General features: G+C 39.6%; 1 protein-coding gene and 1 long non-coding RNA gene across 3 annotated transcripts in view; one reads left to right on the top strand and one right to left on the bottom strand.

Annotated features, from left to right (window-relative positions):
- LOC144056150 (uncharacterized) overlaps nt 1-22,374 on the bottom strand; it is a 111,890-nt gene that overhangs the window by 55,715 nt on the left and 33,801 nt on the right. The gene's annotated exons all lie outside the window — the stretch shown is intronic.
- Nucleotides 1-22,374, top strand: part of tox2 (TOX high mobility group box family member 2) — a 106,137-nt gene that overhangs the window by 38,155 nt on the left and 45,608 nt on the right. For both annotated transcript variants that reach the window (XM_077572641.1, XM_077572642.1), the window contains exon 3: nt 8,398-8,457. In XM_077572641.1, coding sequence (XP_077428767.1) covers nt 8,398-8,457 — 60 coding nt within the window. The remainder of the gene's footprint in view (nt 1-8,397; nt 8,458-22,374) is intronic.

A 22,374-nucleotide genomic window follows, 5' to 3' on the forward strand; every position in this document is an offset into this window, starting at 1 on the left:
AAACACTACACCTGGGGGGGGTCCCAGGTTGGGGGGGGGGGGGGAGTGGTTGTGGGGTACATGCATATGCCTTTTAGTTGAAAGAGTCAGAAAGCATCAAATCTTCCTTCAAAATAATGTTGCCTAGCCTGGTAATTCTCTAAATATAAGCCCCCCCCCCCCCACCCCGCCTCAGCATGGGTCTGTAACCTGCCTCATTATGTCAAGGCGTCATTTGCTACCTCTTGAAAGCCCCCTCGGCGTGATGGACAAGACCATAAAGCCCGGCAATAAAGCTAAGACGAATGTTACATCTTAACACTGATAGAGGCAATTAAGTCCATCATAAGCAAGAGGGGGGTAGGGGGGGGGGGGTGCGTCTTCTCCGGGGAAGTCGTTCACTCGCTCGCCTTCTTTTCATTTCTCCTCTCAGCTCACAGCTGACAAGTCCATTACAAATGGAGCTCATGTCTTCCATTCATTGTTTGATTTCCTGTTTGTTTGCGTCTCCCTTATTTTTTTTACTTTTACTTCTCATGCCAATTTTATTAATTGTGTTTTAAAAAAAATATTTTATCACTATAGACAAAAATCCGAACCTTGTTTTGTTTTATTTTATTATTTACGTATAGAGGCAATTTTCTTATCATTTTGTCACCATTTTATGAACTTATTTGTTCGCATTAGTTAATTTTTTTTTTTTATTATAGCAGAGGTGAGTTCATTTTTTACTATATTTGGCACTTTTCTTACATTTATTTTGTACAGTATTTAATGTTATCATTTTATTATTATTATCATTTTATCTTTTTTTGTCATATTTTCTTGAGCGATTTTCAAACAAATCACTCTTTGTTGAACTTACACTTTTTTTGACAATAATTGTCATATAAAACATTTGAGGGTTATTTTTTGTTTCAATTATTTTTAGTTTTTATTTTTGTAATAAAACTAATATTTTTTGTATATTAGTCATTCCCTCCCTTTCTTTTTCTTTTTTTTTGTCACGTGAAACAATTTGTACTTTTTGTAGCTATTTGTTTTTAATTTCCATTTATTTTATCGTCTGAAGGAAGTTGTTTATTCTTTCCCATTACTTATTTACATTTTTAATATTATTTATATAAATGTACGGGTTCTGATTGAAAACTAATAAAGACCGTATTTGTATGTGCTCCGTTGGACCAGTGGGTGTGGTTTTGGCTGTGGGAAAAAAAAAAAATAGAATTCATAGGAAATGTTATCTTCATCTGGCAGGGATCAGCGCTGTGTATTATTGGTCGGGTCCTATTACACAAACAGTGCGGCGGTGTTTGCAGAGAATATATCACATTGAACATGCACATAAGGTGCACACGCAGAGGTGAAATGCAGCAGTGGATACATTCACAAAGGCAATCCATATCTAGTGTGCAGTGCACCATCCCCCCATTACTCTCGCTCCCTCTGTTTGGTTATGCATGCATTTGTGTGTGTGTGTGTGTGTGTGTGTGTGTGTGTGTGTGTGTGTGTGTGTGTGTGTGTGTGTGTGTGTGTGTGCGCGCGCAGCGCACAGTTACTGCGAATGCTCTCATGACCACAATCCTGACGCAGGTATTTGGACTGCTGTCACTTTGCATTGTATTGTCAAATAGTGGAGGTACTGCATTTGGGAGGGAGGTGGTCTCTGGGTTGAATTGAAATTATTGCACAAATCTGCTTTAACCCTGGAGAACCCAAGAACCCTTTTCTTCTTTGGAAAATTATGAATTATACATTAAATGACTGCTATAAGTTCACTGAACACCAAAATATGTTTTTTTTTCTTTCAATTTTAACCCTTTTTTTTTAACTAGCTCAGAGTTGCTAATTTATCAAAATATATATATAAAACATACTCCTAGGCATTCTGCAACATGATATGAAATAGATTAACAAAAAAAAAACACAATTTTACCATCTGATGGTTTGCTGAGAAGATGGTTTTGTTTGGATTGATTTCCAGCTCAACAAAACAGCATGTTAAGCCAGCCATCTTGTCAACCTTACTTTGAAACTCCAATCCTGATTTAAAACCTTAGTTTGAAACCCCAACTCTGTCTTGAAACCTCTACCCTAACACGAAAGCCCTTTGGGAACTCCAACCCTGATTTTGACACCCTACTTTGTAAACCCAACCCTAACTTGAAACTCAACCCTCATTTTTTTTTTCATCCTACTTTGAAACGTTACTTTGTCTTGGCTTAAAACCCTAACCATGAAACACCAACCCTGACACTGAACCCCAACCGTACTTTGAAACCCTTCTTGTAACCCCGACCCTGACTTGAAACCCTACTTTAATGCCATACGTTAAAACATCGACCCTTCTTGCAACTCCAAACCTTGGCTTTGAAACCCCAACCCTGATTCAAATCGCACACACAATAGGTTGAAAAACGACATCACTTTAACCCGGGAGAACCCAAGAACCCTTTTCTTCTTTGGAAAATTACGAATTATACATTAAATGACTGCTATAAGTTCATTGAACACCAAAATATATGTTTTTTCAATGTTTTTTTCAATTTATTCCCTAATTTAGGATTAGGGCGAAATTTGACCCTTTGGGATTTAGGGGTATCATTTCGAAAAAGCAGAATAACAAAAACTGTCAGTAAACTATTTAGAATTTAAGAAAATAATCAATCAAATACACAGCTACATTGAACAATATAATTTTTTGGTTTTATTTGTTGCGTTTTAGCCATCTTGTCACCACCACTCTGGCTCATGTAAGTGCAATATTCATCCACTAGATGGCCCCATGCAGGGGTCAGAAGTGGCACTCTGGACTTTTGAAGTTAAATTTGTAAAAAAAAAAAAAAAAAAAAGGTCTTTGTTATTTGAGTAGCAGAATTTATAGGGGCCAAATTTGACCCCGTGGGTTCTCCAGGGTTAAAATGACAATTATGATTTCCTGTGGTTTTTTTTGCAACATGTTTGACTGGTTCAACTTCCGCTCAGCAATTGTGAAAGAAAATTTCTTAACACTTTCAGTGTTAACATTTTGTGGGCGATTTCTCTACTATTGTACAAATGCGCCACTCTGTATATCATATCGGCCATTTTGTTATTTAAACCATCATATGTATTTACACTGCTCCAAATTAAAATGGAGCATTTCACCTCCATCCGTCCGTCTACAGTATCACTCCAGTCATCCGTCCTTCTCTGCGTGTCTGTTTTCTTCCTTTCCATTGTGTTGAACGCTGTGATTGATGACCACCGAGCGCGGGAAAGCAAACATGCGATGTAACGACGAGGTGCGCCGTTCGCTATTTGCCGTGCGTCAACAGGTTCACGGGGAGTGCGTTGGGACTACTGGAGAAAATATTGATACGCTTCAGGTTTTTTTTTGTTTTTTTTAGATATACACACATTGCTTCGCTAGCGTCAATAATTGAGGTCGCTCAGTAGTCGATACAATTTAGTCCGGGATTGAGGAGTCGTTTTGTGATGGCTAAAAGTTAGAATATGACAAGTAAAAAGTAGCCCAGAGTGTAAATGGAGGAAGAAGAAGTCATAATCTTATGAGGATAAAGTGAAAATATTACATATTGGGGTCGGCATGGATCAGTGGTAGTGTGATTGTCTCCCAACCCAGAGGGTGTGGGTTCGATCCCTTGTCTTTGTGACTATGTCGAAGTGTCCTTCAGCAAAATACTGAACCCCCATCTGATCCTCATGCTGCGTCATTAGTAGGTGAATCAGTGGGAAGAGTTTTGAGTACTTTGAAGTTTAGACTTTTAAACTTACAATTTTGAAATCATTGAGATATTTAAAAAAAAAAAACTGTATTCTGATGAATTGTTGGAATATTATGAAAAAAAGGAAAACATTAATTTTTTATGACCTTTTACAAAAAAATTGATACTTTAATCTCATAATATGAATTTTGTCATACTACATTTTATGTGAAAAAAAGGATAAAATTAATTTTTTTATGACCTTTTACAAAAAAATTGATACTTTAATCTCATAATATGAATTTTGTCATACTACATTTTATGTGAAAAAAAAAGATAAAATTATCTCGCAATACATTTTATAAAAAACAAAAAAATCCTCTCAAGAACTGTGTTTTGTTCCCCTCGTAATATTACATAATTTTTTTCTATAAATAATAGGATTTTATTCTTGTAGGATTACAAATGTCTTTTTTTTTTGCCCAAACAATCGGCCAATTGGGGCCGATTATTTTCCCCTTAAAAAGTTATCGAAGAAAACCGAAGTAGCATTAGCAGCTAGCAAGTGTAGCATATGTTATTCTGGTTATTCTCAAGCGTCCTTTAGGCTGTTTAATGACACCTCAGTTGGAGTTAACTGTAAAACTAAACACACGACTTTAAGAAGTAAATCCATCGTACATTTAAATACAAATGTTTCGTTTTTAAAACATCGCTAGCCTAGGGCTAATGCTAAAAGCAAAAGGAGGAGCCCATTCAAATGCTAGCAGGAAGTTAGCATCGACTTCGGGAGTGTTTTTCCTTCAAATAACGAATGTCCACACACACACATACTCGCAGGGGAGATAACACATATTTTGAAATAATGGGCAGATTGTTTCTGCAAAAAAAAACGGTATCTGCATCAACCTAAAAAAAAATGCATATCAGTCGGGCCCTAGAAAATGTAAAATTTTTACTTTTTTTCCTCGCAGTATTATATAAGTGATGCTGTTGAGCTCTCCCTTATTGAATCTGTATATGATGACATGATTTTTTTTGTTTTCAGTGTTAATGATCAACTAAGCTATTTGGAGCTTTAAGTGGAAATAAGAGAATAAGTCATCGGCCACATTGACGTCAGACTATTAAACTCAATTTAGCAGTGGGTAAACACGACTAACCTGCGAGTATGCGCAGCTTTCATTCCACGTAGAGATCCCGACTGTATTCGTACTGTAACATAATTACAGCCCACTTAGCCCAAATGACCGCTTTGTGACCACAGCGGGGCAGGCGCATTTTTTTTGGAGCCCTCAATGTAGATATTGTGTGTTATTCTGCCCTCGGTGACTCCGCTTTGCTCTTTGCCGGGCTGTATAATTATCTGCTGCTTTTTTTCCCTCCATTCTCCATTGCTCATCGAGCGCCAGTTCGCAGGTGTGAAAATGGGCCACTCACAGACACCGTCGGCTCCGTGGCCGCGCGTTAAGGACGCCGTGTGAAGTCGTTTTTCGAGAGCGACAAAGGAGGCCATTTCCTTTTTTTTTTTTGTTTTGTTTTTTTTTGCCCCTCGCACACCCGATGCAGAATGTGATGATTGTTCCCGATGCCAACTAACGGCGCTCTCGGAATGAAACCATTCGCTGTTCAAGGAACGCTTCCATCACAGGGCCAATGATAACATGGAAATGGAATTGGGTATTTTATTTGAATAATGTGGCAAGAAACTCGGCTGCTTGTTTATGGCGTTCACTGCCTTATGTATAAACACATACATATATATTCATATATATCCATTTTGACATTAACCATATAGATATTCATTTTGACATTAACCAACGAGTCCCAAAGACTTGAATGGGTTACGAAAAAACCCGTCACAGTTCAAAAAAATGACAAATCCAATTTGATCATAATGGTAAATATTAGGGGTGTAAATTGCCAAGTACCCGGCGATTCGATTCGTATCACGATTCATAGGTCACGATTCGATACCGATTAATCCCGAATCTAAAAAAATATTATTGCGATTTTTTTTTTTACTCAAATTTAGAAAATACTAATCAGTAAACTTGTACATGAACACTAAGATTTGTATGAAAATGTATTTATCTGAAAATTCTGGCTTATAACAGCCACTGCATTTAACAAACAATCTGTTGCAATCTGTTTCATGTTTGAACAGCACTGAAATAAAATATTAAGGCTTAATGTTCCATTAATATAACATTTGTAAATGCTTAATGTGTAAATCCTAATCCTAAGTAAGACGTTTTGTTGAATATTCCCATAAAAAAAATAATTATGTTTAAAAATCGATTCGGCGGCATATGGAATCGATTCGAGAATTACGCGCTGTAATATCGCGATATATCGACGAATCGATTTTTTCCTAACACCCCTAGTAAATATTATCCCGTTTCAACAGCCATATTTACTTATCTCATTCAAACGTATCAAAGCATAGCTTACCCCCGGTTTTAAGGTTTTATTTTTAGTTTAAAACTCCAATATCTACTTGGTCCCATTTTAAATCAACAAATCCTCCAACAATAACAACCGTATTGGTCGTTTTACTATGCACCAAAATACGACCAAGTGTCACATGTTCTAGTTTAGCGCCCTCTATCGGCCATGTTGAATAGCGCGAAAATCCAAACGCTAGACTCGAACACTTTGCATTATTTCCCCAAGCCGTTAGCAAACTGGCCTGTGCAGCCCTTTTCTCACAAGACGCTCCAAACCTTTCCTAACTCACCATCAAGGCAAAAAAAAAAAAGCGCAAGCAAGCCCGAAACAGTTTTGCACTTTGCCGTACGGATGACAAGAGGCCAATGTTGCTGATTCACATCTCCCGTTCAAACACAAGCGAGCTTTTTAGGTCTTCCCGAGAAGACCGAGGTGTACCCCGGAGCTAAATGAAAAACCAGCGCGTGGGACGCGGGTGAATGTTTAAGTGGGTGTGCTGCGGCAACGGAGCGGAGACCAAAGTGGCGACGGAGCCTGCGGTTTATTTGGCTGCTGCGCGATTAACGGCGAGGTCGCAGCCAGGGGCCCCGCAGCTTGAAAGACAGACCGCACCAACACAACGCAGACATCGGACCAGATGTCCGTCCGTGTGTCCGTGTCACACTTTTGGCAGCCTCCGTTTTTGAGGAAACAAAGCGCGATGGCTTGTAAGAGCGGAGATGAAATGCGGCTACTGCTGTTATGTCGCCCAACACGACCACTTTGACGCTACCTCAAACTAAAATAAAAATCTCTCTTCAAGCTGCCAAGCCATGTTGAAGAAAAAGGTGGCGTTATCTCTATAAATATATGATTGGTCTGCTAAGCCAACCAGATATATGAAAAAAAATCTCTTTTTTTTCAAGGTCCTCTTACCATATACTGTATGTTTTGATAAAAACAAGCAATAAACTAATCTGTCCTGTAATCATGCAGGACAAACTTGCTATTTTTTTGTAGTAAAATATGATATCAAATTATTTTTTCTTTTAGTGTCATATGAATGTAAAGTTATATTTTTATGAGAACTAAGATTTTTTTGGTCACACAGAATAAGATATACATTTTTATAATAAATATCATTCTAAAAGAAGTTGTTTTTTTTTAAGAAAAAGTGCAATCTTCAAGGATGATTTTTTAAATAAAAATTAATGTCAAGTGTAATCTTTGTATTAAAATGTCATGAGGTTAATTATTTATTTGAACATTTTTAATTTGACAAGAATCCGTTTTTTTTTAGAGAATAGCCAGAATGCCAAAAGAATAAAGTTATATTTTTTTAATCCGTATTTTTTAATAGAAAAAGTGCACTCTCACAAGAATGATTTTTTAAATTTAATATTTATATCAAGTGTAATATAGCCACAAGAATAAAATTACTTATATATATTTTTAATCCGTATTACAAGATAAATGTATATTTCTCTGGGAAAATAATCTCATAAGAATAAAATAATATTTAAATAAATAAATTAATTAATTAATTAAAAAACACCCCTATTTTTCCCATTACAATGTCATCTAAGAAAAAGATTGTATTTGAAGAAAATTTGTAAAATTTACAAGACTCAACTTGTATTTTTTTTTAAAAAGTAGGCTCAGAGTAAAATCATAGATTTTTTTGTACGAAAAACAAAATGAGCATTTATCATGTGACGAACGAAGTCTCTATTATAAATAGGTCTTACTAGACTCAAGTTGTGTTTTTCCGAGAAAAATCATAAGAATAAAATCATAATTTTTGTGACCATAAAAATTCAATACGAGAAGTCTGTCATTCTTTTTTTTTTTTTTTTATAGAAATGCTGTCATGCGAAACACATTTTTGAAGTAGTAACTGCAACTCTTGCGAACGAACCTGAAGTGAGAAAACACTGCAAGAGGAGTGAAATGCTATTTGACAGCTTATCACTCTGTTAGGCTTTTGTCACTTTGTAATTGGCGCACGCACACACACACACACAGTTTGAAGCTTGAGGCACGCTGCGAGCAAAGTGTGACTTACACAAGCTTTGACAAGGCCTAATTACGCGTGTCTCTAATGAACTGTAATTAGTGTCGCGCAACAGCGCGCCGAGGTCCGTAAGCCGACGACTTGTCGTCATTAGGCTGCTGCGCCGCCATTGTTTCTCCGCCGACCGACTGGAGAGCCGTTTGCAGCTCCCTGTTGGGATGCCTCGGCCTCCCGCGCTTGTCTAATTGTTTCCTCTCTTCTTCGCAGTTTGATGGTGACAACATGTACATGAATGAAAACAGCCATGAGTTCCTCCCACCTGGCCAGGTGAGTTCCCGCACGTCTCGTCTCGTCATTTCGGCATTCGCACGCAATTTCTCCCCCCAAAATTTTTCAGTCTTTTTAACCCTGGAGAACCCACGGGGTCAAATTTGGCCCCTATAAATCCTGCTACTCAAATAAAAATACCTTTTTTTTTCTTTTTTTTTTTTACAAATTTTACTTCAAAAGTCCAGAGTGCCACTTCTGACCCCTGCATGGGGCCATCTAGTGGATGAATATTGCACTTACATGAGCCAGAGTGGTGGTGGTTGAGCTGGAAATCAATCCAAACAAAACCATCTTTTCAGCAAACCATCAGATGGTAAAATTATATTTTTTTTTGTTAATCTATTTCATATCATGTTGCAGATTGCCTAGGAGTATGTTTTATATATATATTTTTGATCAATTAGCAACTCTGAGCTAGTTTAAAAAAAAAAGGTTAAAATTGAAAAAACATATATTTTGGTGTTCAGTGAAATTATAGCAGTCATTTAATGTAAAATTCATAATTTTCCAAAGAAGAAAAGGGTTCTTGGGTTCTACAGGGTTAAATGACCAAAAAACAAAAGAGGAGCGGCAACCATGAAGCTACCTCTGACGTTCACATTGACTTTATTTGAATTGTGTGTGGGCTTCACTTTTGAGTGATTCGGGCCTTATTGCAGTGGCGGTTAGAAAGGGGGAAAAGGGGGGGGGGGGGTGAAGTGGGAATAATGTGCATGGCAACCCTGCCTGGCTAGAATCTGTGCAGCAGCACAGCTGGTCCCGAACAACTGGGTGAGCATATGGTTGTGTTTGGACAGGCAGATTTGTCGGAGTTTGGGAAATAAGCCCATCTGACATCCACGGGGGAGTTGGGAATTTGTCTCTGTCAATTGTAATTACGGCGGCCGACTCACGGCCTACACGAGTTGTGCGTCTCTCTTGAATTGACGGCTTTTTTGGGGGTGTTTAATTTCTTAATGCGCCACTTTATTAAAAGCGTGGCTCCGAGCCCGGAATGAGACGAGAGTTGATGGCGCGGCTTTATTTTTTTCTTTGCGTATGATTTATAAAGTCAATTTGGAGATCTCTGGTAATAAATAGACGGATGTCAGAGAGTGATTTTATCCGACATATTTCCCTGGCTGTCAAAGAACTCTTTAGATCCTCCGCTTTTATCATCCATTTGGAAGTCAGCATCTTACAGCACTTGCCACCGAGTGATTACAAGATGTGCTGATGTGCACTCTGCGTTTTTTTGCCGTCTTACTGGCGAACAGATAAAAACCTTGCAAATGTGGCGCGGATGATTGACAGGGGCAGAAAGGTGGGAGTGCACCGAGCCAGTCAAATGGCGTGAAAACTGACGATTTTGCTTTGCCGTCTTTGTTATCCTCTATTTACTCCCGATGACCTCATATTTGACCCGTGCCTCGCTCTGTTTGCTATTTGGCCGAGTTCTGGCCTCTCCTTCCAGCTGACAGCTCGGGTCCGAGAGGGGCAAATTGCGACCAATCCATGGCGTGTAAGCTATTTGTTTGGCCGAGTGTGATGTCACATCATGCTAACGGCTAGTATGCTAGCTAACACTATTGACGAGACTCATGGGAAGGTGCTTTTGTTTGTGTTGAATCATTTAACTACCGAGTACAATATGTGACATGGGTTCGTAATTGTGTACATGCTAGATGCATGCCGTTGATGTTTTGCTGATTATTCTTTACAGTAAATAAATAAATCCAAACAGAATACTGGTGTCAGTTTTAGAAGAAGAAAACAAGTTGAACATGGCTGGTCAATCTGATTGCTGGTGGTTGTGCTATTTTGGCTTCTACGTCATATTCCCGCCCATCCGTGCAAACTAGACTTTATATACAATTGCACTGCCAGAAGCTCCCAACTGGCGTTATGTCTGACTACAGCATTAATCTTACCATGTGATCTGTAATATGGTTAGTTGTGCAATTTTTTTTTTTTTGTAGTTTTGTTTTCCCTGCAGTAGTTGCACTGCTTTGTCACATTTGTCAAAATTCCCAAACAGCTTTCTCACTGGAGCATTTTTGGGAACGGTAGCTCACAAAAAGATTGACTTTGTTGTGCAATTTCACACTTGATGAGTGGGCAGGCACTCCGGAGATCCAACTATTTGTATACAAGCTATTAAAAAAGCCAATTTTCCATAATATGTCCCCTTTAACTTCTTATTGCCTCGTTCTCATTTTCTTCATTAGCCCCATTGCAAACGGAATAAAAAAAAAATAAACACATAATGCCGTGCAAGTTAGCATACAAAGAAATGACAGAGCTATGAGGATATTTCTATAAACTCGCTTAATTCTTGAGAAAAACACTATCGCAGTGTATTCCCGACATGCTGTGGCTTAAAAAAAAACAAAAAAACAAAACCAAAATCGTAGCGCCTAAAGCTCACTTTCCTGTGTTGGCTGCTTTATCTTCTTCTGGTTCTTTGTCTCCCCCTCATTTGCTCCTTTTTCTCGCTAGTTCCTCTCTTTCTCCTTCACACCTCATTGCATTGAAATGCATTTGGGTCAGCAGCTCGGCGTGCGCACCGTGTAGAAAGTGTGGATGCGAATACGCGCGTTCGCACAGGATGTTCAAAGCTGTGAATGTGGCCACGCCCTTTTTTTTTTTTGTTCATTGGTTTTATCTAAGTTGACGCTTACTCTATATCAAAAGGGGGGAAAAGGCATTTATGGGCCATATTTGACATTAATTTCGCCTATTCTTTTTTTTTTGTGTGTGGTCATTTTATTTTATGTTTTAATCATATATTTATTATGCTTTTTTTTTTATTTTTATTACTTAATCTCATTAAATAATTGGCTGATTGACTTGCGGGAGATAGTGAGCAGCCCGGCCGACAAATTGTGAAAATCTGCGTGTTATTGAAGTGCATCATAAATGCAAAAAAATTAAAAATAAATAAATTAATAAAAAATAATTCATAAAATAAATAAATAAACCCCAAAATTCTTGAGATAAAAAAAAAATCAGCGTTTTCCCAAATATTTTTTTAAATATTGAAAAAAAAAACATTGAAAAAAAATAAATATATAAATATATAAAAAAACATTGGAAAAAAAATAGATATAAATATATAAAAAAACATTGAAAAAATATATTGAAAACAACAGGGTTGGGTCCAATCCCCCCCTAACCCTAGCATTTTGGTAATACCAAAGTTGAAAACAAAAATGGACGGACATTGGATGGTTCCGTGTATTCTATGTAGGAGTTTTCCTCAAGTTAATTCCCCCTCACGGTCATGGCTGTGACACAGATTCATGGATCCCATTCTTTGTCTTGCCCAATGACCATTCAATGTCTCCAGGAAAATACCATCCCGCAATTCCTCAAACATAAAAACCTCATCGTTGACGGTTTAATATGAGCAATGAATTTGGAGTGCCTCTTTTCTCCTCCTTGCAAGAACCTTCGACTGAAGTGGGAATTCACTTGCTGATTGTGAACGGAACAACAGGCACATTCAAAGGTTGCGTTCTCGTGGCATGGCGGGCGAACTGGAAAAGAAACTTCATCAGCACTTTACCTTGACGATTCTTCGCTTTGATGTCTTCCTCCCTGACTTATGAATCCGTTTAACGAGAGCGCCGTTTGAGAGGAATATGTCATGGGGGGGGGGGGAGAAATGAGCAAATGGAAGGGTGGAGGCTGAGCGAGTCGGATGAACTGCATGGGGGAATAATTCCGCTAATGGAGTGACTGTTTGGATATTCAGCTGAAGTAGGAATCGGAGATTATGATCTTGCAATTAGTGTAACAAGGTTTTATTGATTGGCTGCCGCTGTAGCGTCTTTGCAGCCCAAAAAAAAAAAAAAGGCTGCATGTGGTTTAAGCATGCGCTACGTGTGGCGTGTTTAGCGCAGCCAACCAGCCTCACTAGTTTCGGAGTTACCATCCGGCTCGCGGCATCAAAGCTGGCACATTATGGATTGCTGAGTTGAAAGGAATGCATTTGCATATTTCTTTCACTTTTAAGTTAATGTGTTGCCCTCCTAGTAAAACGCAGGTACAAAAAGGAAACATCTGGTTGTGAATGATGAATTTATGTTTTAGTGGCTCGTTGGCTTTGACGGATCACTTATTTGTCTTTAATTACTGCTACGTTAAGCAGATGTGGCAACTTACAGTCATGCTTTCATGTACAGCATATGAAAAGACTTGGTAAGCAATCATTTGTGGCCATATGAATTTGATTGCTCCGCTTATAGTAACAGAGTATACAGTAGGGGGCTGATCCCAATTCTAAATTACGAATTTCCATAAACAAGTGACGCACCATAAATATACTGCAAACAATGACTCCAAAACACTTGGATTAGTGAACCAACTTCAGCCTTCACACACACTAATAACCTTTTGCCTTTGGAAAATTTGGTTTAGCGGGACTAGTTTGTTTTTTTGGGGTGCTTATAGCTGAAAGTAAAGCCTGTATCTCGCTGAGCGGTGAATGCTTGCGAACAAAAAATGAATTTAGGGTTTCGTCAAAGTTCGTAAAAGGTTGCAAACATTCACAAACAGTTTTGCTTATGGCAAACAGTTTTCACTAACAGTGGCAAGCGCTTGCACAATCCACAAGTCCTCCAACAATGACGACCATATTGGTGGTTTTACCACGCACCAAAATGCAAGAGTGTCACGTATTGTAGTTTAACGACCTCTAACAGTCGTGATAGAGGTCGCTAAACTAAAATAAGCAACACTTGGTTATAATTTGGCACCTTTTCAAAACGACCTATAGTATGTGGTTGTATTTTTTTGGAGGGCTGTCTCAAATAGTCTTAAGCATTTGTAAACAGTGTTAAGACGCCAAAGTGACTTTTATTCACCAATATTAGAGACTACATGACCATGGTTCCAAATTAGTTCAACCCATTCGCAAATACTTGGATGGATGAGTTAAACAGATTCTAAAAAAATGGTGAAGAATTGAAGAAGACAAGGGGCCAATAGGTAAATACATATCCATAGTATCAAAATGCATCGGGACAGCAGAAAACAAACTAGATGCAAAGTGTGTATTATTTATTATTAGTAGTATTGTTTTGTTTTTACATTATATGCAATTATTAATACATATTGTTATTATTATTGTAGAGTGATACTTTTCTTAATAGATTTTTTTTTTTTTTTTTTTTTTACAATTTGGACCCCCAAGTGGGAATCAAATGGAGCGCGCCTTACACAGAAATTGCGTCAGCGTCATGATGTCACGTGACCAGAGCAGGAAGTGTACGAATCCACTCAGGCTCACAAACGTTGACACGAAATGGAACTTTGATACGTTTTAGTATCTTTTAACTCTTTCATTAGTCAACTACGTGTACTGTATATTCGCCATTTTTGTCTGTTTCCCGTCAAAATCCACGTCACGCGGCTGCGAAAGATATTACGTCAACGCGGAAGTAGAGTTTGACAGCTCGCAGGTGGAGTTGATGATTTCCGGTTTTGCTTTGGGGGGTTTTGGCAATATTTTTGCGCCGATACTGAAGATTTATAGTCAAGCTGTTTTTTTTTGGGTCCCTCCCAGTTGAAGTGTACTATAAAAAAAAGACGATTAATCATTGTATATCTAACCAAACCATTTTATTTGGTATCGAGTATTGGGGAAAGGTTCGTGCACATTTTCATTGGGTTGGATCAACAGATTCGCCTGCTACTGCAGGAGTTGGCAAAAGGTCCCAAAGGTTCCCAACAGTGGTAAAAAAGTGGCAAATAGTTGCTAATCTTTACAATACTGTCCCAAATAGTCGCTAATTGTCAACCATCTTTCTCCCGTGAACACTTTTCCAAACTTTCGCGCATTGTCGAAAGCATTCACCGCTCAGTGAGCTATGAGGGGAATTAACAATAACACAACAAAACAATAAAATGAATATGAATAGGTGAACTGATGAATACACACACGCACGCACATGCACATGCACACCCACATACAAAAAATATATATATATATATATATATATATATATATGTATATATATATGTGTGTATATGTATATATATTTAAAAAAAAAAAAAAAGAGAAAACAAAAAAAAAAACCTTTTTATTAAAAAAAATTTAATTTATTTGTTTTTTAAAAAAAGGAGAGCAATGATGATGTCAAATCAAATGAACAATACTGAGCTCTCAAACACACCGTAGACCGTATTTTGCCATGAATATTAAAAAAACAATATTTTTGGGATTATTTTTGCCTCATTAAAGAATATCATGAATCGGCAAATTTGCCACCTATAATGGCGGACAGCTTCCAAGAAAAAGAATTCACAAATGTCGAAGCGTGAACATGTTTGGGTCCACTTGACTTGACTTAATGGAGACATATTTCGGAACATTGACGTTTAAAAGTGCATGCAAATAGGATTGTCCCTGTGCACACATCCAACGTGAAATTAAGCAAAGCAAGAGGGCACGCGGCGTGGTGTGCGGTTTTGCTATCTTTTCCGCCACTCGAGTAGTCCAATCAAAACAGGATTGATAACATAAACTATTGATGGCTAGGAGAAAAACTAATCAGAACCACATTGTGAGGTGTACTTGTACTTGTGATTTCATAATTAATCGTGTTTTCTTTTTCTCCAGAAAAAAATAAAATAAAAATAATAATAATAATAATAATTAATCGTGTTTTCTTTTTCTCCAGAAAAAAAAAAAAAATAATAATAATAATAATAATAATTAATCGTGTTTTAACATGTGACTTACAGTTAAGAGGTTCTGTGTTTGAATCTCAGCTCAGGACTGTGTGGCATCGGCACGCTCAAAAACATGCATATGAGGTTAATTGAAGACTCATTTGTCTATAAGGGTTGCACTAAAATTCTGCTCGGATTGGTTCAGCCCAGCTGAATGACGATAAGCAGTATAGAGGATGGATAGATGGATGAGTTAAACAAACACAGAGTGTCTACATGGCTGTGTCTGCCCTCACGCTGGCCAATCGGATGCGAGGGCCTACAAAAACACATTAAGGTTGCCATTAGTTTCATCTCATCACCGAGGGCGCCGAGGGGAGGGTTCGAGAAGAGGGCCTTAAACAAATAGACGCCCATGTATGGTGCCATGGAGGACCTGTATTTTTTTTTTTGGGGGGGGGCTTTTAAATGGACATGATGCATTGAGAGAGGGCTTGTAAATGACTGCACCAAGGCCATGGAGAGAAAGCAAAAAAATGAGAGAGTGAGAGAGAGAGAGAGCGAGAGAGCGCTTTCCATCTCTCTGCCGCCGCTACAAATATGCCTGCGCATCTTTTTGCTTTGTCTCCCTGTCCCTGCATTGTCAGCAAGCGGGCTATAGAAATATTTTGGCAGGCTGCTGGTTGTTTTCGTTTTTCACAAAAGATGTATCTGAGGGGGAAGAGATGCGGAGAGAGGAGGCGGGGGGTAGGGGGGTGGGGGGGTTAGGGAAGGTGCAGTCGGTGAGAAATACGGTGTGGAGAGACCGCGTCAAGTCAGGCGGACGCTTGAGCAAAAGCGGGACGGAAAGGGGACAGGATTGCTTGCGGGGAGGAGGAGGAAAAATGAAAAACAGTAGTTGGGGAGGGAAGAGATCAATGTGCAGATGAGGTGAGTCAGGTGAAGGGAGGAATTGGGGTGAGGAATCAATGAAAAAGAGACGGGGGCAACCACTCCAGATCCCCCCCCCCCCCTCCTTCCAATCTAAACAGCGGGAGGAAGCTGTAAATCAACCTAATGTGGCCCAGCTCTAATTCAGACCAGCAGGGTCCGGACGCTGGCGCGGGGCGCCGAACGGCGGGAGTTTACAAAACGCAAGCGCTTTAATCAGCGCACCGATCCAAAGATACCGCCCCCCCCCCCACAACACCCCCACCCCAATCACTTCACTTCCTGTCAGTCACATACGGCTGAAGGTGGACCAATCGCGGAACATCGACGTATCCAGACGTCGCCGGCTTTTTTTTTTTTTTTTTTTTTTTTTTTACTCTGGGCGGCTGCCAGCAAGAGTATTACTCATCCCGATTGGAAAAGGTTGGAATGGGACTTTAATTCAGAACATGGAGGCACAAATGTGAAAGATTTGTTAAAGGTTGGACATAAAAGAGTTCAGGGATCATGTTCTACAATGGCTCATCAGAAACATATGGTGGGAAGATGAGACACACACGGGGGAGGGGAAACCTTCACCAACTCTGCAAGGGCAGAGAAACTGTGAGAGAAACAACTAACAATTGTGTCTTATCTTCGGAATCAGAAGTTGCTGGGAAGTTCTGAGGGTGAAAACTGTGAAAATGATAGTCGCAGCACATTAAATTGCTTTTATGAGTCGGGAAAGGACAAAAATAAAGAGTGAAGAATTTGAAGCTGTGTTGGACATTTTACATCACTGCCCTTAAAATAAATGGCTGTCAAGTTAAAAGATTTTGGAGGGAAAAAAAAAACACCCTGAAATATTTGTAAAAACTGGTTTGCGGTACTATAACGTAGATATTACCCAAAATGTTTAGGTTTAAAAAAAAAAAAATCCAGTGGAACCTGCGGTTGCGGAGGATGAATGAAGTGGATTTCGCAAATAGTTGCAGAGAGAAGATCAAAAAGATTGTGTGGCGGCAAGTGGTTGGGTTTGTCTCGGAGTAATTTAGCGCTACATAATTGCTAGCCTGCTATAAACGGCAGCACGCTATCCATTTCACCGGCAAAAGAGTCCAGCGGTGTCATTAATCCAAGCAACAGAAAAATCAATTCATTAGCCAGTACCTCAATGATCCGGTGGAGCCTCTAGGACCACATTTTCACCACATGTATTTTCTTTAATCAATTTAATTGTTGAAATGTAAATTATTTCTGGCGTTTAATCTCCCTTGGAACTGATTTAGGCAACTAACATTTTTGCTACGCCTGACATTTCAAAAATTTTGCAATACGTTCTATTTTAAATATTACCATGCTCCCAAAGACATAATTAGACGTTTTTTGTTTATTTTTTATGCTAGAGCATACAGAGGGCTTTGATTCAGCCTCTGAACTGAAGAGAATGCTTGAAGCAATAGTAGTTATTAAAAAAAATGCCCAGCAGGTGGCAGCACAAGAATAAGAGATCAACCAGGGCCATGTTGTAAAAAGTTGTTTCCCCCACTGTTTTAAACAGATTTGTGAATAAGATTAAACTTAGCTAATGCTAATTTTATGCTAGAGCATACAGAGGGCTTTGATTCAGCCTCGGAACTGAAGAGAATGCTTGAAGCAATAGTAGTTATTAAAAAAAATGCCCAGCAGGTGGCAGCACAAGTATAAGAGATCAACCAGGGCCATGTTGTAAAAAGTTGTTTCCCCCACTGTTTTAAACAGATTTGTGAATAAGATTAAATTTAGCTAACGCTAATTTTATGCTAGAGCATACAGAGGGCTTTGATTCAGCCTCGGAACTGAAGAGAATGCTTGAAGCAATAGTAGTTATTAAAAAAAATGCCCAGCAGGTGGCAGCACAAGAATAAGAGATCAACCAGGGCCATGTTGTAAAAAATTGTTTCCCCCACTGTTTTAAACAGATTTGTGAATAAGATTAAACTTAGCTAACGCTAATTTTATGCTAGAGCATACAGAGGGCTTTGATTCAGCCTCGGAACTGAAGAGAATGCTTGAAGCAATAGTAGTTATTAAAAAAAATGCCCAGCAGGTGGCAGCACAAGTATAAGAGATCAACCAGGGCCATGTTGTAAAAAGTTGTTTCCCCCACTGTTTTAAACAGATTTGTGAATAAGATGAAACTTAGCTAACGCTAACTGGTGATGAGAGCCAGTTTCGATGAAAAGGTTACTGTCGCTGTTCATTTTGTTCACTAGTAAACCTTTTACCGATGTCTTGATTTTGGAAAAAAATAATAATATATTTTTCGGTAAGGAAGGGTTCTGTGAATGTGCATAGGAAACTGGTGGGGTTCAGGGTTTAGAACCACTGTTCCAGATAGACAGAGTCATAACTGAACTGGGCAAAAAGGCTTTTACATTTTTTGCCCAGTTCAGTTCTGACTCTCTGGACCTGAATCTGTATGCTGTCCCGGTACCGCGGACCATATCAGCTGATCTTTCTACTCTTGTGAACACAAATATGTAAACAAAAGTCCAAGAACCGATTTTATAAATAAAAGTCAGCGCAGTGAAAGAGTGGACGAACATACGACGACGGTGGTTCCTGCCAAAACACGAGTTCATTGACACTACCGGCGAGCCGTCCCCTCCGCTCGCCGCCAGCCTCGCGGCAAACAATGACAACCAAGAACACAAGGGCACAGATGTTAGCGTCCTGCTGGCACCAGCTGTGCCAGCCTCTGATACACAGCCTCATGGACTCTCAGCCTCGGAAGGGGGGAGGGGGGGCACTTAAGAGCCCAGTGACACCAACAAAGCAGCCAAACACGGCGAGTTAAATGTATACTAGAAGAGGGGGGGGGGAATAAAAAATAAAAAATCAGGCATATGTATGGGCTGGTACACTCACAGGAACCAGCCGAGGATTTAACACCCCTCCGTTTGTTTAAAGCGCAGTTATTTGTGGGTGACAGGATCCTAACAATTCTGCGAATAATGCCGGTTTGTCTGCGTGACTGCACCATCAGCGCTCCCTTTGTTATTCTCCACATTGTTCCAGTCACTCACGCAGCGGGCTTTTTTTTTTTTTTTGTAACTTTTTTTTTTTTTTTTTGTATTCTCCATTTACCTTTTCTTGCAACAATAATTTGTTTTGTCGTGCACGCACAGCAGAGCCATTGTGCCCGTGCTAATAGCCGGTTAGGCGGTGGGAGGAAGAAAAGCCTGATGACTGAACTCGCTTTAAAAGAGAGTTGCGGTGATTTGTATTATTTTATTTGGATTGTGCGCTTGAGCGCCCGCTGTGTCGAGCAGATAGTCGCCAATACGTTAAAGAAGTGGAAGAGGAGTAAAGGGAAACGGGGGAATCAAATTGTACGCCCGCCAATGTAATCCTAAATGCGCCCTGTCAGGCAGTGACTGTGATTATGCTCCTCATTTGAAACATCCACTTCCTTCCTGTGCCGGCCCCGCTAAACACACAGCAGCTTCAACGTGACTGAATCGCTCGCGCTGGCTCGTGGTTTGTTTTCATCACAGTTATTGGGGGAGAAATACCAACTCAGAATTGGGCCAAATTTGAGCAGTTCACCCTTTCCGATCAATTAGCAAATCTCTTATCCTGAGCGATTATCCTGTCATGTCGGGTTTGTTAATAAGGATTTTTCATCACTTGGAAAACATTCAAAGGCCTAATAATCAAGGCTCGCTACAAGATTATCCAAAGTGATTATCCTGTGGTGTGTTGTCGGTTAAGTAGGGATTTTTCTGCCCTGGAGCGGTCAGAAAACGGTTGGGGCCGACAATCATACACGGATACATTTTTCACCCCTTCAGGCCAAAGTCAGCAATGGTCCCGATTATCAAATGTCTCTTGTCCTGTGGTATAGGGTGTGTTACGTTAAGAGTGCTTTTTCGTTCCCGATCTGCATGGAAAAATGGTCAGGTCACTTCTGCCTAGCAACAGACCCCATGATCGTAGATTCCACCAATCGCAATGAATCTAAGCATGTTTCCCTACTTTCTGAGCAAAGTCAGAAAATTCCTGATTCTCACGTCTGAAAGATTATCCTGAGCGATTATCCTGTGCTGTAGAGCGTGTTAGGACTGCGGATCGACAAACGTAAACCTGTTAAAAATTTACAATGGCCAATCTTGTTGTGTGTGGTAAACCCTAAATTTGAGCATTTTCCCTCCCATTAAGTCAAAGTAAGTAAAGACCTGATCATTTAATCTCTCTCCTGAAATGATCAGCAATTATCATTTGGTGTGAAATATATAAATATATAATATATTAATACACCACTGTTGACACATGGGAGCAGTGGACATGACAGTACTGAGAACGATCTCACTGGTTATTGTGTTAAAATTATGGATTGTGGACGGACTATAAACAAAATTCGGACTGGGAAAATATTTGTTGGGGGGGGGGGGACGATGGACAACATGCGGCGAATCCTATTTGTCAAAAGGTGGGTGGGTGGGTTCCAGCATCCAGCGATTACTATTCGTCATCTGTCGACATAGAAAGGGAATGCGCACGGTGGCCGGCGACATGCGGCGACGATTCATCGACGGTAGAAAAAATAACTGGAAAAATAAACAAACTCTGAATATCGACCAATGGTCTAACCTCCTCATAAATCACATTTTAATGGAAGAAATATCTGCCTCAAATAAAAACCAAATATCAAAATTTATAGAAACATGGTCTTCGTAATATAGAATTTTTTAACCTAATTCTGGTTACTTAATTCTGTCTGTTAGCAAGAGCCACCACATCGTGATAACTTACATTGATGTTTCTGCATTTGGCAATTTATTATTATATTATATTATTAGTATGGGATTTTTTTTTTAATAGGCTTTAGGTGAACTGATGAATACACACACGCACGCACGCACACACACGCACATACACACATTCACCCACATACAAAAAAAAAAAAAAATATATATATATATATATATATATAAAAATATTTAAAAAAAAATTTTTTATTATTATTATTTTTTGAAAAAAAAAAAAAAGGAGAGCAATGATGATGTCAAATCGAATGAACAATACTGAGCTTTCCTGGGAAAAAAAAAAAAAGGGAATGCGCACGGTGGCCGGCGACATGCGGCGACATGCGGCGACGATTCATCGACGGTGGAGGGTGAGCGGGTTGACCGGCACAAAACTGGACAGTCAGATCTGGAAACTCCCGAAATTCCGGTTGGCCCCTCCAACCATGGTAAGGATGCAGATGATATTTCTGTATCTCGGGAGAATTGAACAGTGTGGCCTTCTGCTACCTCTCATTTTGACATTTAATCAATTCTATTCTAAATGTAGGTCACCGGCGTTGTAGTTCTGTCATTTGACTTGGGTTCGGACATGTGAATGGTCTACACGTGCCCTGCGATTGACTTGAGACCAGTCAAGTCCAGTCCGTCTTCCTTTCGCCCGATATTAGCTAGCATAGGCTTAATAAGCTCCCCGGCAGCCCGGATCAGAACCTCTGCACGTTGGGCAGAAGTTTGGCCCATGTTGTCCCGATCCCCGCGAGAATAGATGTATGTAAAATGGATACTATAAATTTCTGTGTTCCTGCTACACACTAATCAAAGAGAAGAAGCGACAGTGGGAAGCTAAAGCAGCAACAGAAGCGCACGGGAGTTTGTGTTTATTATTTGATAAGGTCTCTCTCGTAACCTCGGTACATGTTGGGCAATCGCCCCGGCTGGGCTTCAGCTGGGCAGCGTGCCACTTTAAATTAGTTGCCGGCAGAGCGAGAGATGGCCCGCCCTCATCTTTTCGCAACATGCATTAGTACGCCACTCAGAGCCTCGTACCGCCCGAGGTTAAACACAAATTATATCATTTCTGTCGTCCAATCAAATCACGCCGACCCCTTCTGACTCGCCGGACACGTAATGAAATATGACATGGCGCAAACGCGGCTGACGCTAATCGGCCCCGACGCGCCATCAGATGGTGTGACCCCGTGAACCCGTCTGACAAGTGAGACGAGCGGCGGGAACGGGATACAACGCCGAGAAGACGGAAAGGAGACATGAAAGACAGAAAGCATTGGTGATGGAGGATGTATGAAATTAGAATGGCGTTTTATTTTTGTTGTTGCTGGGAGCTTCAGCGGACTATACGCATCCGACAATCCGATTCCTGGTGACTTGAATCAAATGTCAGCAAAGGTCCGATTGTCGGATGTCTGTAAAAGATTATCTTGAATTATTACCGTGTGGTAAGATTTTTTTTGCACTTTTGTTTATTTAGGACAAGTTAATCCTAAATCAGAGTGAGCTGTTTTATATATATATTTTTTTTTTGTTTTATTATAAA

Source organism: Vanacampus margaritifer, chromosome 8 (genome assembly GCF_051991255.1).
Source record: "Vanacampus margaritifer isolate UIUO_Vmar chromosome 8, RoL_Vmar_1.0, whole genome shotgun sequence".
Taxonomy (NCBI): domain Eukaryota; kingdom Metazoa; phylum Chordata; class Actinopteri; order Syngnathiformes; family Syngnathidae; genus Vanacampus; species Vanacampus margaritifer.